General features: G+C 30.1%; 1 protein-coding gene across 1 annotated transcript; it reads left to right on the top strand.

Annotated features, from left to right (window-relative positions):
• Positions 1 to 537: 537 nt before the first annotated feature.
• On the top strand, positions 538 to 12,627 carry LOC114328725 (endoglucanase). Its single transcript, XM_028277667.2, has 3 exons — positions 538 to 705; positions 4,784 to 5,101; positions 12,188 to 12,627. Exons 1-3 carry the CDS (start codon positions 666 to 668, stop codon positions 12,568 to 12,570), a joined length of 741 nt encoding a protein of 246 aa, XP_028133468.2. The 5' UTR covers positions 538 to 665; the 3' UTR covers positions 12,571 to 12,627.
• Positions 12,628 to 13,483: the final 856 nt, after the last annotated feature.

Raw genomic sequence — 13,483 nt, 5'->3', positions numbered from 1 at the left:
CGTCAAAATAAAAAATTTTACATAGAGATATAAACTGGCTGATTTTGGAACCTTGGTAACCAAAACGTGACAAAACTGTGTACATAATAATAAGCCGCTCTTTTATTAGTTACTACATTCAGGTACCCAAAATTTGAATATGTACCAAGAGATTATATAATAAAATTAAATATTGAGATTTCCAAACTACTTGTTACAGTAATATAAAAATATATGTATGATTACAACCAAAATTTAAAATTATATGCACTTTATGCACACTTATATAAAAATATGCAAAATTGGAAATTTTTGCATTTTTTAAGCATTATATGCAAAATATGCAATTTGCATATTTGCCTAAGTCTAATAATAATTATTATAATATTTTAATAATAAAGAATTATTAAAAGAGAATTTTAAAATATTTCTAAAATTTTTTAAAATAGTTTTAAGATTAAATAATTCTAATTTAAAATTTCAACAAACAGCTACGTCAATTCTTTGCATGTATAATACCGTCGCTATTATCTATCCACTTTTAGATATTTTTGTAGGAGTTTCTCAAGTGGTGTGCGCAATACTATTAAAAGATCCAAATTATGTGTAAATCTTCATAAGTTGGAAAGCAATAATAAATGTTGGTTTGTGCATGTAAAAGTGTTATAAATATAATTTAAATAATAATGTATACCGGTATAGTGAATATTTTTTTGGTTTCCATTGGTAAGTTTTGTATAAGAATATACTAAATTCTAGTGATTTAGTTGTTCTTATTTGTAAATAAAGACTCAATCAGTGAATTATTGTGTAACTTAGTAAGCAAAAAATTGTTTATAATAATAATAGTCTCCCGTTTTATACCGCACACGGCTTTGGGAGTATAGCAGGGTAGTCTGCTATATCTAGGGCCAACGGTATACAAGGAAGGTAATTGGGCCAGTGCTACGCTTCAACCGCCTATTATTACCCCTGGTTTTACCCAAGGTACTCGTTTTATTCAGGCTGAGTCGACCTGGGGCCTATAGACATTTTAAAAATGTCTAGTTGTTCTTCTCGGCGGTAGGATTTGAACTCCGGACCACCGGCATGCGAGGCAAGCACACTACCACCTGCGCTAAGCGGCCCATAAAAAATTGTCAAAATTTAAAAAATTGTTTTTATTCAATATTTATCTTTATCAAATTTTTATTTCATTGTTTAATCTTCGTGTTTTTTTTACTATCTAACAATTAGTCTAATTAAACTTATATTCTCTGGCCTTCCTCTACTATTATTTACAATTCAGCAATGTGCAATGTGTTCTGCCTGATGATTATCTATGTTGGGTACTAAACGTACCTTAAACATTTTTAACGATGCTCTTTCATTTTGTCAATAAAATTCAGATGACCAAGCGGGGGAAATTGTGACCCCAGCGTATGTTTTTCTTTAATAAATTCTAAAGCATTTTTAATTTTTAACTCATTATTTTTTTATTTGACTTTAATATCATTATAGATATCCTTATATTTTGAAATAAAAAAAAATCCCTATATTTTACGAATAAAAAATATATTCTGAAGTTGATGTTTAGTAAAATAGCGTCTATTATGTGTAATTGCAAGTAGTTTTACGCTAGTGACGTCGACTTTGCAAAGTAACAAGACACTTACTCAACATACACACTACACATGACACTAATACTCATGTTGTGACTGGCTGAATGACATAAAGCCGATGCCAAAATAATAAATTAAAAATTAAAAAAAAAGAAACTTTATTTTTTTGTTAATTTTCATTTTTGACCTGGGGTCACTTCCCCCCCCCCCCCCTTGGTCATCCGTGTAACAAAAAAAGGTTGGTCATCGGAAGGTTAACAGATGACAGATGCCACATTGTGCCCTTATCCCTATGCAGGGTCGGCTTTTCTAATTACATTTCTCATAAGTTTCTACCTTAGTTCATATCAATATCAATTACCTTTACCGATATGTTCTGTCTGAGCGTCTCCCCCAGCTCTTCTTTGGTCTTCCTCTCCGACTCATTCAAGGGCCCAGCAAATCAGCAATTTTTCGTATTAAGTGATTAACGTCTCAATGTTGAACGTTGAACTTGACCAAACCATCTTCTTAACATATTATTATGCTCTCTTATTTTGGCATCAATTGTTGGCACCCCTAGACTTACCCCAATACCCGTTTAAAGAATATTTTTGCCCTGAAAAAGCCTTGTTTGTGGTCTTTTAAGATATTTTGAATTTTTCGAAGTTATACTTCTTTAGGCGCGATTGAGATTGAGGGTGAATTTATATTGATCTGCGCGCATGCGCACACCGACAGTTTGGTATTAGTCTTTATACGGGCTCTGATTGGGGGTTGAAATGATCTGTCAATAATTGTTCAATATGGAGGTTATCGGTAAACAAAAATGTTGTATAATATATTGGTTTTTATTGTTGTGAGGACAGAAATAAAATCAAATTTATAATCATAGTGACTTTTTAAATAGTTTTGAAAAGCCACAGGTACGTAATTCTAAATGTTTCAGTTGTATTCCAATAAAAAATTATCTTCATATCTATTTGGAAAATGTAAAAAAAATAATGTACTTACCTAGTACTTGCTATGCTATACCCCTAGTAGGCAATGCTTTAATTACATAATCTGATTACGAACAAACTTTCTAAAAATTTTCATCTAATGTATCGTTTTCTTACTCTATATATTGTTGTATTTTAATTCGACAAAAATCAAACTAATAAAAATTCATATAAACAAAATGTCAAAAAGTTGTTCAGTTTGTGTATATTCCGACATGACGTATACGCGAAGGTGGTGCAATTTGAAATCGCTTCGACTCTCGTACAGTGGGATACACGGGAAGTAGGTTCAAGCCCAATGCAAGTTATATCATTTTTTTATTTTTTTTATAGATTTTATGATTGTAAGTATATTATTATATAATTATTTTCAGAAAATACGTATTTAATTAAAATTTTTGGCAACAATTATTGTTCAGAAATCATTTGTGGCATTTTTCAATGTGTTTGTGTGTGTTTTATTCTTTTATTTTTAAAATTTTTGGTATTGTTTTAATAAAAATTTTTGGAAAGTAGTAGAGAAACTGTTAAAAGTATATTGATTTCGTTGAAATCATATAATAGAAGTTTAACTTCTTACGTGCGTACAAAGTACACACATTCTTTTTCTTTTGATAGTGCTTGCTTTGAGTACCATCATCTTATGTTGTTGACTTAAAGTTTAGCTAATACCAGACAATATACATATTTATATCTACGCACCAAAAGTGGCCAAAAGAGGATTCTTTTAATTCTATAAAATTCAAATAGTGTATAAGTTAATTATGGATAGTTGTTTTTTATTTTTTAATTACTTTGAGGAACTTTGGTAGATTTATTTAATATCTTTATAATTATAAATACCACATACCTTTTTATAGTAGTAACACTTTTTAAACATTATTTTTCACTCTTAAAAAAATTTAAGAAAATGCTAAAATTTTTTGTCTGAGTTAATCGAAGTAATTTAATAAAGGACACCGCACACATGGAAAAAAATATAAATTCACTCAAATTCAATAAAATTTACATGAATAGATTCGCCTCGGATTTGCGATCATTTCATATAATTGCTCCAACTCTTAATTTTGATTAATAACGAAGCAAATTCTAAGTAAATTATCAAAATCATATTTTTGAAGCTCATAAAAATGCCATTCGTAAGAACTGTTAGTCTAGGTGCTATTTAAAACAGCTTAAACCCAGAGTTAGCTTAGTCGATTAGAACTTAGGTCGTTGTCATTTATTATCTAAAAGAACAATACATGCAGAAGATTTTTTAATAAATTACATATCGAATTATAAAATCTTTTTTCTCTATCTATCTTATGTACAAATTCACTTGATTTTTGATTTATTTATACCAATTTAAGCCGTAACTAAGCAAAATTCAGAGTGGGTGCAATGCTATAAAACGATCGGAATTTCGAGACGAATCTATTCATTTAAATTTTAGTGAGTTTGAGTGATATTATATTTCCATAAGATGTGAGAGGTGTACTTTCTTTAAAATTGTTATATAATTAAATATTTGCTTAAAAGTGTAAATAAAATTTAAAATTTAAAATTTAAAATTTAAAATTTAAAATTTAAAATTTAAAATTTAAAATTTAAAATTTAAAATTTAAAACTTAAAATTTAAAATTTAAAATTTAAAATTTAAAATTTAAAATTTAAAATTTAAAATTTAAAATTTAAAATTTAAAATTTAAAATTTAAAATTTAAAATTTAAAATTTAAAATTTAAAATTTAAAATTTAAAATTTAAAATTTAAAATTTAAAATTTAAAATTTAAAATTTAAAATTTAAAATTTAAAATTTAAAATTTAAAATTTAAAATTTAAAATTTAAAATTTAAAATTTAAAATTTAAAATTTAAAATTTAAAATTTAAAATTTAAAATTTAAAATTTAAAATTTAAAATTTAAAATTTAAAATTTAAAATTTAAAATTTAAAATTTAAAATTTAAAATTTAAAATTTAAAATTTAAAATTTAAAATTTAAAATTTAAAATTTAAAATTTAAAATTTAAAATTTAAAATTTAAAATTTAAAATTTAAAATTTAAAATTTAAAATTTAAAATTTAAAATTTAAAATTTAAAATTTAAAATTTAAAATTTAAAATTTAAAATTTAAAATTTAAAATTTAAAATTTAAAATTTAAAATTTAAAATTTAAAATTTAAAATTTAAAATTTAAAATTTAAAATTTAAAATTTAAAATTTAAAATATTTTCTACAGCCATAGTCACAGCATCTTCCAAAGAATCATCACCAGACATCGTGGCAATACCTGGGGGTCTTAGAGGCGATGCCATAACTACCAGATACTGGGATTGTTGTGTTGTATCTTGCAGTTGGGATGCTAACGTTCATACCAAAAATCGTCAACCAGTGAAATCTTGCCAAAAGAATGGAGCAACCTATAGTACAAGGGAGAATAATGGAAATTCGGTCTGTTATCCTGACCATCCCGGAAATGCATATGTTTGTAACAATAATTCACCATTCGTAGTTAATTCCACTCTTGCTTATGGATTTGCCGGTGTATCTTTTCAAGGTACATATATAAATTTATAAATTTGTATAATGAACATTTATATTATTAATGTTTTGAGACTAAATCAGAAAGCTGTTTTAGAACAGAATAAAATAAGTGGCTTATAATTTGAAGGGGAAATGTGAATCTTCTTTCTTGGTTATTCTTCTTCTTTTAGTGCCTCTTCGTTTCGAATAGTGGTGATCATTCTGACTATAATTATTTTATTAACTGATGCTTTAAATAGATTAGTTGTTTTTGTGGAGAACCATTCCTCATGTTCTTTAACCATGATATTCTTTTGCTCCCAATTCCTCGCTTTCCGAATACTTTACCTTGAAGGATTAACTTCAGTAATCTGTATTTAGTGCCGTTTCTCATTATGTGCCCGAGATATTCTAACATTCTCCTTTTAATGTTATACATCACCTCCCTTTCTTTGCCCACTCTTCGTAATACGGTCTCGTTGGTTATCTTCTCCGTCCATGATTTCCTTAGGATTCACCTGTATAGCCACATCTCAAAGGCTTCAAGTTTTTTCTCCATTGCTTCAGTGAGTGTCCAGGACTCAACTTCGTAATACAATATTGAGAAGATATAACATCGTAGGAGCCTTATTTTTATCTCCAGATTAAGGTTGTGGCTTTTAAAGAGTTTGGGCATGTTATTGAATGCACTCCTAGCCTTCTCTATTTTACATTTTATTTCTTGTGAGTGATCCCATTGTCCGTTTACTATTGTTCCAAGATAGTTATACTGTTTTACTCGGTCCACTAGTGTATTATTGATAAGTAGTTGGGAGTCTCTAATTTTATTTTTGCTGATGATCATAACTTTAGTTTTTGATATATTTACTTGAAGTCTAAATCTTTCACTTACTTCATTTACTTTGTTTATTAGTTGCTGTAAAATGTTCAAACTGTCTGCAACAATCACGGTGTCGTCTGCATAGCGAATATTATTTAGACGTTCTCCATTTAGAAGTATTCCATGTTCGCAATTTTCCAAAGCTTCACTAAATATTTCCTCTGAATATAGGTTAAATAATATAGGTGAAAATATACAACCTTGTCTAACGCCTCGTAGAATCTGAATCGCTTCCGTTGGTTCACCTCCAAAATTCGTTCTTATTGTGGCTGATTAATTCCAGTATAAATTTTGTATTATACGTCGGCCTTTATCTGGTCTTCTTGGTTAAAACCATTGCAAATTCGTATCTATCTTCTGCTTTCCTTAAAAGCGTCTGTGTGTTTAACCCGGTCCAGTCGCGAATGTTTTTCAGCAAGGATATTTGTCGCCTACCAGGACCATTTTTCCTTCGATTTTCACCCTTCATTCTCAGCTGCAACAACTAGTAATTATCCTTTCTAAGTATGAGCTCCAAACATTCGCCTTTCAATGGTGGTCAAAATTTCTCTGTCTCTTTTCATTCTGTGCAACATCATTTTGTTCATCATATGATCGGTCCGCGGTATTTTTAAAATTCTCCTAAAAAGCCACATCTCAAAATATTCCAGCTTTTTCTGACTGATATTACTGAAAATATTACTGATATTTTGTATTTTGACAGCGGCACCCGATTTGGGCGTCGAAACGTTAATAAAATTATTTTTTTCATTTTAATTGTTAGTCCTGTCGCCAGGGGGGGGTACAACGGCCTCGTTAATTCAGATGGACTTACTCAAGTTTTTTTTATGTATTTTGACCCGTAGAACACGAATTTTTTGGGTAACAGTTGATCCGGATGTCGATAAGATTGTTATAGACCAAGAACTTGAGGAATCAAATAACAGCGATTTTTGGCAAAACAAAACAATATTTTGTATTTTTTGGGCCATTTTAAGTAAAAAATATTTCTACAAGTTTTTTCGTAGGATGCACAGTTTTCGAGATAAACGCGGTTGAACTTTAAAAAAATCGAAAAATTGCAATTTTTGAACCCGAATAACTTTTGATTAAAAAATAAAATAGCAAGTCTGCTTACCGCATTTGAAAGTTTAAGTCAAATTATATCGGTTTTGATTATTTTCGTTGGTAAAAATTTATTTTTTTATTGTTTAACAAAGCTATAAACACGTAGGGTTTCCCGTGCTTTTACATGCGTTTTAACGCATGTAACGTAGAAATAGTCTTGATTGCACTAGTACCTATTCTACCTACTCGTTCGATTTTAAATGAGAAATCATAGAAACATCACTCACGCACTAGTTGTTTGTAGCTTTGTTTAACAATAACACAATAAATTTTTAGCAATGCAAATAATCAAAACCGACATAATTTGACTTGAACTTTCAAAGGCGCTAAGCAGAATTGCTATTTTATTTTTTAATCAAAAGTTATTCGGGTTTAAAAATTGCAGTTTTTCGATTTTTTGAAAGTTCAACCGCGTTTATCTCGAAAACTGTGCATCCTACTAAAAAACTTGTAGAAATATTTTTTGCTTAAAATGACCCAAAAAATACAAAATATTGTTTTGTTTTGCCAAAAATCGCTGTTATTTGATTCCTCAAGTTCTTGGTCTATAACAATCTTATCGACATCCGGATCAACTGTTACCCAAAAAATTCGGGTTCTACGGGTCAAAATACATAAAAAAAACTTGGGTAAGTCCATCTGAATTAACGAGGCCGTTGTACCCCCCCTGGCGACAGGACTATGTGGCTTATTTCCCATAAAAATAATTAATGCAGATTGAGTCTTTGGTTACTCAGATGATTAACGTCAATAAGAAAAAAATTATATACACATATTTTTCGGCATTTTCTGTTATTTTTCTCCATTGTTTCCTGTCTCTGGTATTTTCTTTTTATTGTCGTATTGCCTCCCTGTTAAGGTTATTTATTACTTCTTGTAACCATGTAGATCTTGGTCTTTTTTTGCCAGTGGTGGGTGTCCATTCCAATATTGAAAATATCGACGTAGATGATCCTGATCTCCATATTTTATATCTTAGCCATTTTCCGTAATTTCTTTCCGTAGCTCAAGGTTCGTTCTTTGACCAAATTAATTTTCATTTACTTTAATTAGTACTAATATTGCTCTTAGTCCTTTTCTACCTTGTATTCTAATGTGTTTTCCTCGCTTTTTTGTCATGCTAAGGGTTTCAACAGCATACATACATCATCGTCGGTGGAATTATCGATTTATATACTTTTATTTTCTATTTTTTCTTAGTAATTGATTTTTTAATAACATTTTATTTGCATGGTACATCTTATTTGCTGTGATTATCCTTTCTTTGATTTCTGTTTCTCCTTTGTTTTTTATTAATATTGTCAAATACTTAACTTTTTTGATTTCTTCAAAAATGAGTTCTCCTGTTATTAGGGCAGTCAACGAGGGTATTTGGCTCCGAATTCCATCCTACTACATCGATTTACTTTCTATTTTCACAGTAATTAGGCAATAACTCAAGAAACAAAGTCTATCCCTTCCCACCCCTTCTCGGGAGTGGACAATTTTTTGGTTAAAGTAGCCACGAAAGTGGCTATAGAACCTAATTATAAGCAAAAACTGTTCTATAATTTTTTCTTGAGAACTCAATACTTTTTGAGTTATTCGTAGTTGAAAATTGGCCATTTTCATTGAAATAAAACACCTTTTCGAACGGTTTTTTGCGAATACCTTAATAACTATGTATCTACCTATAAAAACTGTATATACCATTTTTGTAGCTTAAAAAAATAAACAAAGCGACTCGTTCCTTCATAAATTTTCTAGTTATAATAAAAAAAAGATATGGTAGGTCAAAGAGTACGTTTTTTGGTGCATGCTCAAATTGGTGTTTTCAACTTGAAATAATAGAGAAACGGTCGATTTTAGGTGTATAATGCTACCAATTCCTTTTTTAGTGCTTGAAAAGACCTTTAAAATGAGCAGTGTTAAATGTAGTCCTGTCGCCAGGGGAGGTACAACGGCCTCCTTAATTCAGATAGACTTACCAAATTTTTTTTATGTATTTTGAACCGTAGAACACGAATTTTTTGGGTAACAGTTGATCCGGATGTCGATAAGGTTGTTATAAACAAATAACCTGAGAAATTACATAACAGCGATTTTTCGCAAAACAAAACATTTTTTTGTATATTTTGGGTGATTCTCAGCAAAAAATGATCCTACAAGGTTTTTCGTAGGATGCATAGTTTTCGAGATAACGCGGTTGAACTTTCGAAAAATCGAAACTGCAATTTTTGAACTCGAATAACTTTTGATTAAAAAATAAAATAGCAATTCTGCTTACTGCATTTGAAAGTTCAAGTCAAATTATATCGGTTTTGATTATCTGGATTGCTAAAAATTAAGTTTTTATTTGTTAAACAAAGCCATAAACACATATTGTTTCCCGTGACCAATGCATGCGTTTTAATGTATAGTCCGTCCGCTATAACTTTTCCCATGAGATACGATTCATTTTCAATCAAATTAAGTCAAAACATAAATTGAAACGACCGTCGATGTGTATATACATTTTGTATACTGTATACTATATACTATATACTACACACATCGGCGTACGTTTCACTTTCTGTTTTGACTTAATTTGATTGAAAATGAATCGTACCGCATGGGACAAGTTATAGCGGACGGACTATACGTAATCTACGTAGAAATTGTTAGTATGCGCGCCTACTCGTTCGATTTCAAATGAGAAATACATTGAAAACATGATTCAATCGCTATGTGTTTATAGCTTTGTTTAACAATAAAAAAATTAATTTTTAGCCATGAAAGTAATCAAAACCGATAGAATTTGACTTGAACTGTCAAATGCGGTAAGCAGAATTGCTCTTTTATTTTTCAATCAAAAGTTATTCGGGTTCCAAAATTGCAATTTTTCGATTTTTTTAAAGTTCAACCGCGTTTATGTCGAAAACATCCTATAAAAAAGTTTGTAAAAACATTTTTTGCTTAGAATACAAAAAAATATTTTGTTTTGCGAAAAATCGCTGTTATGTGATTCCTCAAGTTCTTTGTTTATAACAATCTTATCGACACCCGGATCGACTGTTACCCAAAAAATTCGTGTTCTACGGGTCAAAATACATAAAAAAAACTTGGGTAATTCCATCTGAATTAAGGAGGCCGTTGTACCCCCACTGGCGACAGGACTAATGATGATTGTATTCAAACTAAGCGCGATTTTCTGCATATAATTGATGACTAATGTATTTTAAGAAGAACTCAGAAGTATATTTAACCCCACATCCATCAGAATTTAAATGCATCGTTCTCCTTTTAGAATACTTTTTATTATAGTGGTATTTCTTTGTTTGAAAAGTTGGACTAGTTTAAAATGAATGGTTTTTGAAAAACATAAAATGAAATTATAGAGCGCATTTTTAAATTTTCTTAAAAATCTTCCTTTTCTCCATGTAACTGAAAAATGATAAGAGATACGAAATAAAGATACCACACAAAAATGTAGGGTTTTTTAGATAAACAATTCGTTTTTATTTTTCATTACTATTTCTCTTATATTTTTCAAGTTACATGGAGAAAAAGGAAGATTTTTAAGAAAATTTAAAAATGCGCTCTATAATTAAATCTTATTTTTTTCAAAAACCATTCATTTTGAACCTATTTAACATTTTGAACATAGAAATAACAATATAATCAAAGGTATTGTACAAGGAAAACGATGCATTTAAATTCTGGTGGATGGGGGTTACATATACTTCTCATTTTTTCTTAAAATACATTAGTCATCAAATTTTTTGCAGCATATCTCGCTTAGTTTAAATGTAATTGACCTTTAAGATTGCTCATTTTAAAGGTCTTTCCAAGCACTACAAAAGGAATTGGAAACATTATACACCTAAAATCGACCGTTTCTCTATTATTTCAAGTTGAATATACCAATTTCAGCATGCACCAAAAAACATACTTTTTTCACCTACCATATCCCTTTTTTATTATAACTACAAGATTTATGAAGGGACGAATCTCTTTTTTGTTTTTATATTCTACAAAAATGTTATATACAGTTTTTTTAGTTAGATGCATAGTTTTTAAGGTATTCGCAAAAAAACCGTTCAAAAAGGTGTTTGTTATGTTTCAATGAAAATGGCCAATTTTCAACCACGAATAACTCATAAGTATTGAGTTTACAAAAAATAATATAGAACAGTTTTGCTTAGAACTAGGTTCTCTCCAAATCCAAATGAAAATCGATGCAGTAGGATAGAATTCGGAGGTATTATCCTATTCTTGCTCCCATTGGCTGGCTTTTTGTTTTCAAAGGTTTTATCGAATCTCATTATTTTTGTTTTTCTTTATTAATTTTTTAATAGCGTTACTTTTCCTTTTGTTACCATTTGTTTTAATACTCTTTACATTGTTTTTTATTTTCTGTTGTTAGCAAAATTTTTATGTATGACATTTATGTATGACAAATCCTTTTGTGTCTCTTACTTAGTTTTTATCCTCACTACAGTTCTGCTCATTGTAACTTTTATTAATCGTCTTAATTTGTTTTGTGTTGCCATTTCGTTTATAGCTACTATTAATTTTGATGGTTTTATTGTATGAAATGCTTGCCGAAAATCTATAAAAAGCAGTTTAACTTCTATTTTTATATCCGTGAGCTTTCTCCATAATTTGTTTAACCGTATGTATGGCATCTGTTGTAGACTTTCCCTTAATACATCTGCATTGATAACTGCTCTATGATATTCGTCATAGCACCATTATTTCGGCATTTTTTCTTCGTCTCATATGTCTGTTATTAACTTGTATATAAATTTTCTTTTCCATGATATTTTATAACCTCCATATTGATATCGTATTATTTTGGGGCTTTACCATTATTGGTGTTATTTATAATTTCCCCAACTTCCTCTTTTGTTAGTCTTTCTAACTGGTTTCCTAACATCACTGTCTTTTCTTCCAACTTATCCTCCTAACATCATTGTTTTCATTTAGGGCTCAATTTTCTTGTTCTGTTAATATTTCTTCTCTAAACAATAAGCTTTGGTAATTTCATAAAATATCTTGATTATGTAGGCAATGATCAAGATTAACAGCAATAGAAATTCGATTCTACTGAAAGTTTTATTACCCATTAAAAAGTGCAAAATAAAAAGATTATATTATTTTGTTTTTATTTAGGTGGAGCTGACGTTGAACATTGTTGCCATTGTTACCTTTTAAGTTTCAAAGGTAAACTTCAAGGAAAACAGATGTTGGTTCAAACCATTAACACAGGAGCTGATGCTGTGGCCCATCATTTCGATTTACAAATTCCTGGTGGAGGAGTTGGTTACAATACACAAGGTTGTCGGATCCAGTGGAATGCTCCTGAGAATGGATGGGGTGACCGTTATGGTGGAGTTCATTCGGAGCAAGAATGTAATCAATTACCATGGCAACTACAGGCAGGTTGTAAATTTAGATTCCAATTCATGCAAGGAGTTTCGAATCCAGACGTATCTTTCCAGGAAGTTAAATGTCCATCACAGTTAGTGTCCATCACAGGCTGTGGAGATCTTTAAAATAATAATTGTGTATTTGATTTTTTTGTTGGAATTTATTAAAAAATGTTAACTGCTTTATTTGTTTTCACTTTAAATATGAAAACCTATACATACCTATGGCTTAGAATTTCACCACCGTTTTCTTCCATTTTCTTCTGTCCACATTCACAGTTCTCCAATTAATTATCCCGATTGTTCCCAGGCTTATTACACGCTTCCAGATACTTTCGAGAAACCTATCCGGATTGAGTTTGGATAACGCTTATTCCTCCTTATTTTTCTGCTTCCTACAATAATAATCTCGCCATTTCCTCATTCATTGCCATATTTTCACTACCTTTTGATCCATCCATACTGCTCAGCTCTAGTTTGCTTGTGGGTCCAGCTTTCCTTTTGTTCGGTAACATCTCCATACTCTGCCATCTATTGTGACCTTCCGAAACCCACTATTTACCCTTTTATCTTCTCTTATGCCCTCTTATGCTTTCTGCTTTATTTGTTCTTGCATTTTTTTCTCAGTTATTGACAAATCATTGTTTATGTAAATTCTTTCTTCTTTGTAGTCTTTTAATTTTCCTTTATGTCTCATCAATTTCTCATTTTTCTCTGGGTTTCTAGCTGCAGAAGACATATTCTCTGTTTATCTTAAGAGCTGACTTAATTTTTCGCCCATTTAACTCTCATTTTCTCCAGATTTTCTTTGACTAACTACATCTTTCCACCTTTTTCTAGGCCGTCCTACAGACCTTTTTTTCATCTGGCCTTTACCAGAAGCCATTCTTTATAAGGCGATTATCGTTACTGCGTATCACATGTCCTGCCCATCTGAGTCGATTTGCCTTTATATATCTAACTAGATTTTCCTTTAAGAATAGAGACTAACTTGTTACTGTATCTGCGCCTCCATTTGTTTGTCGCGCTGTCTCTGCAA

Source organism: Diabrotica virgifera, chromosome 7 (genome assembly GCF_917563875.1).
Source record: "Diabrotica virgifera virgifera chromosome 7, PGI_DIABVI_V3a".
Lineage (NCBI taxonomy): Eukaryota > Metazoa > Arthropoda > Insecta > Coleoptera > Chrysomelidae > Diabrotica > Diabrotica virgifera.
The sequence above is the reverse complement of the archived record's forward strand: the minus strand, read 5'-3'. Positions and strand labels throughout refer to the sequence as shown.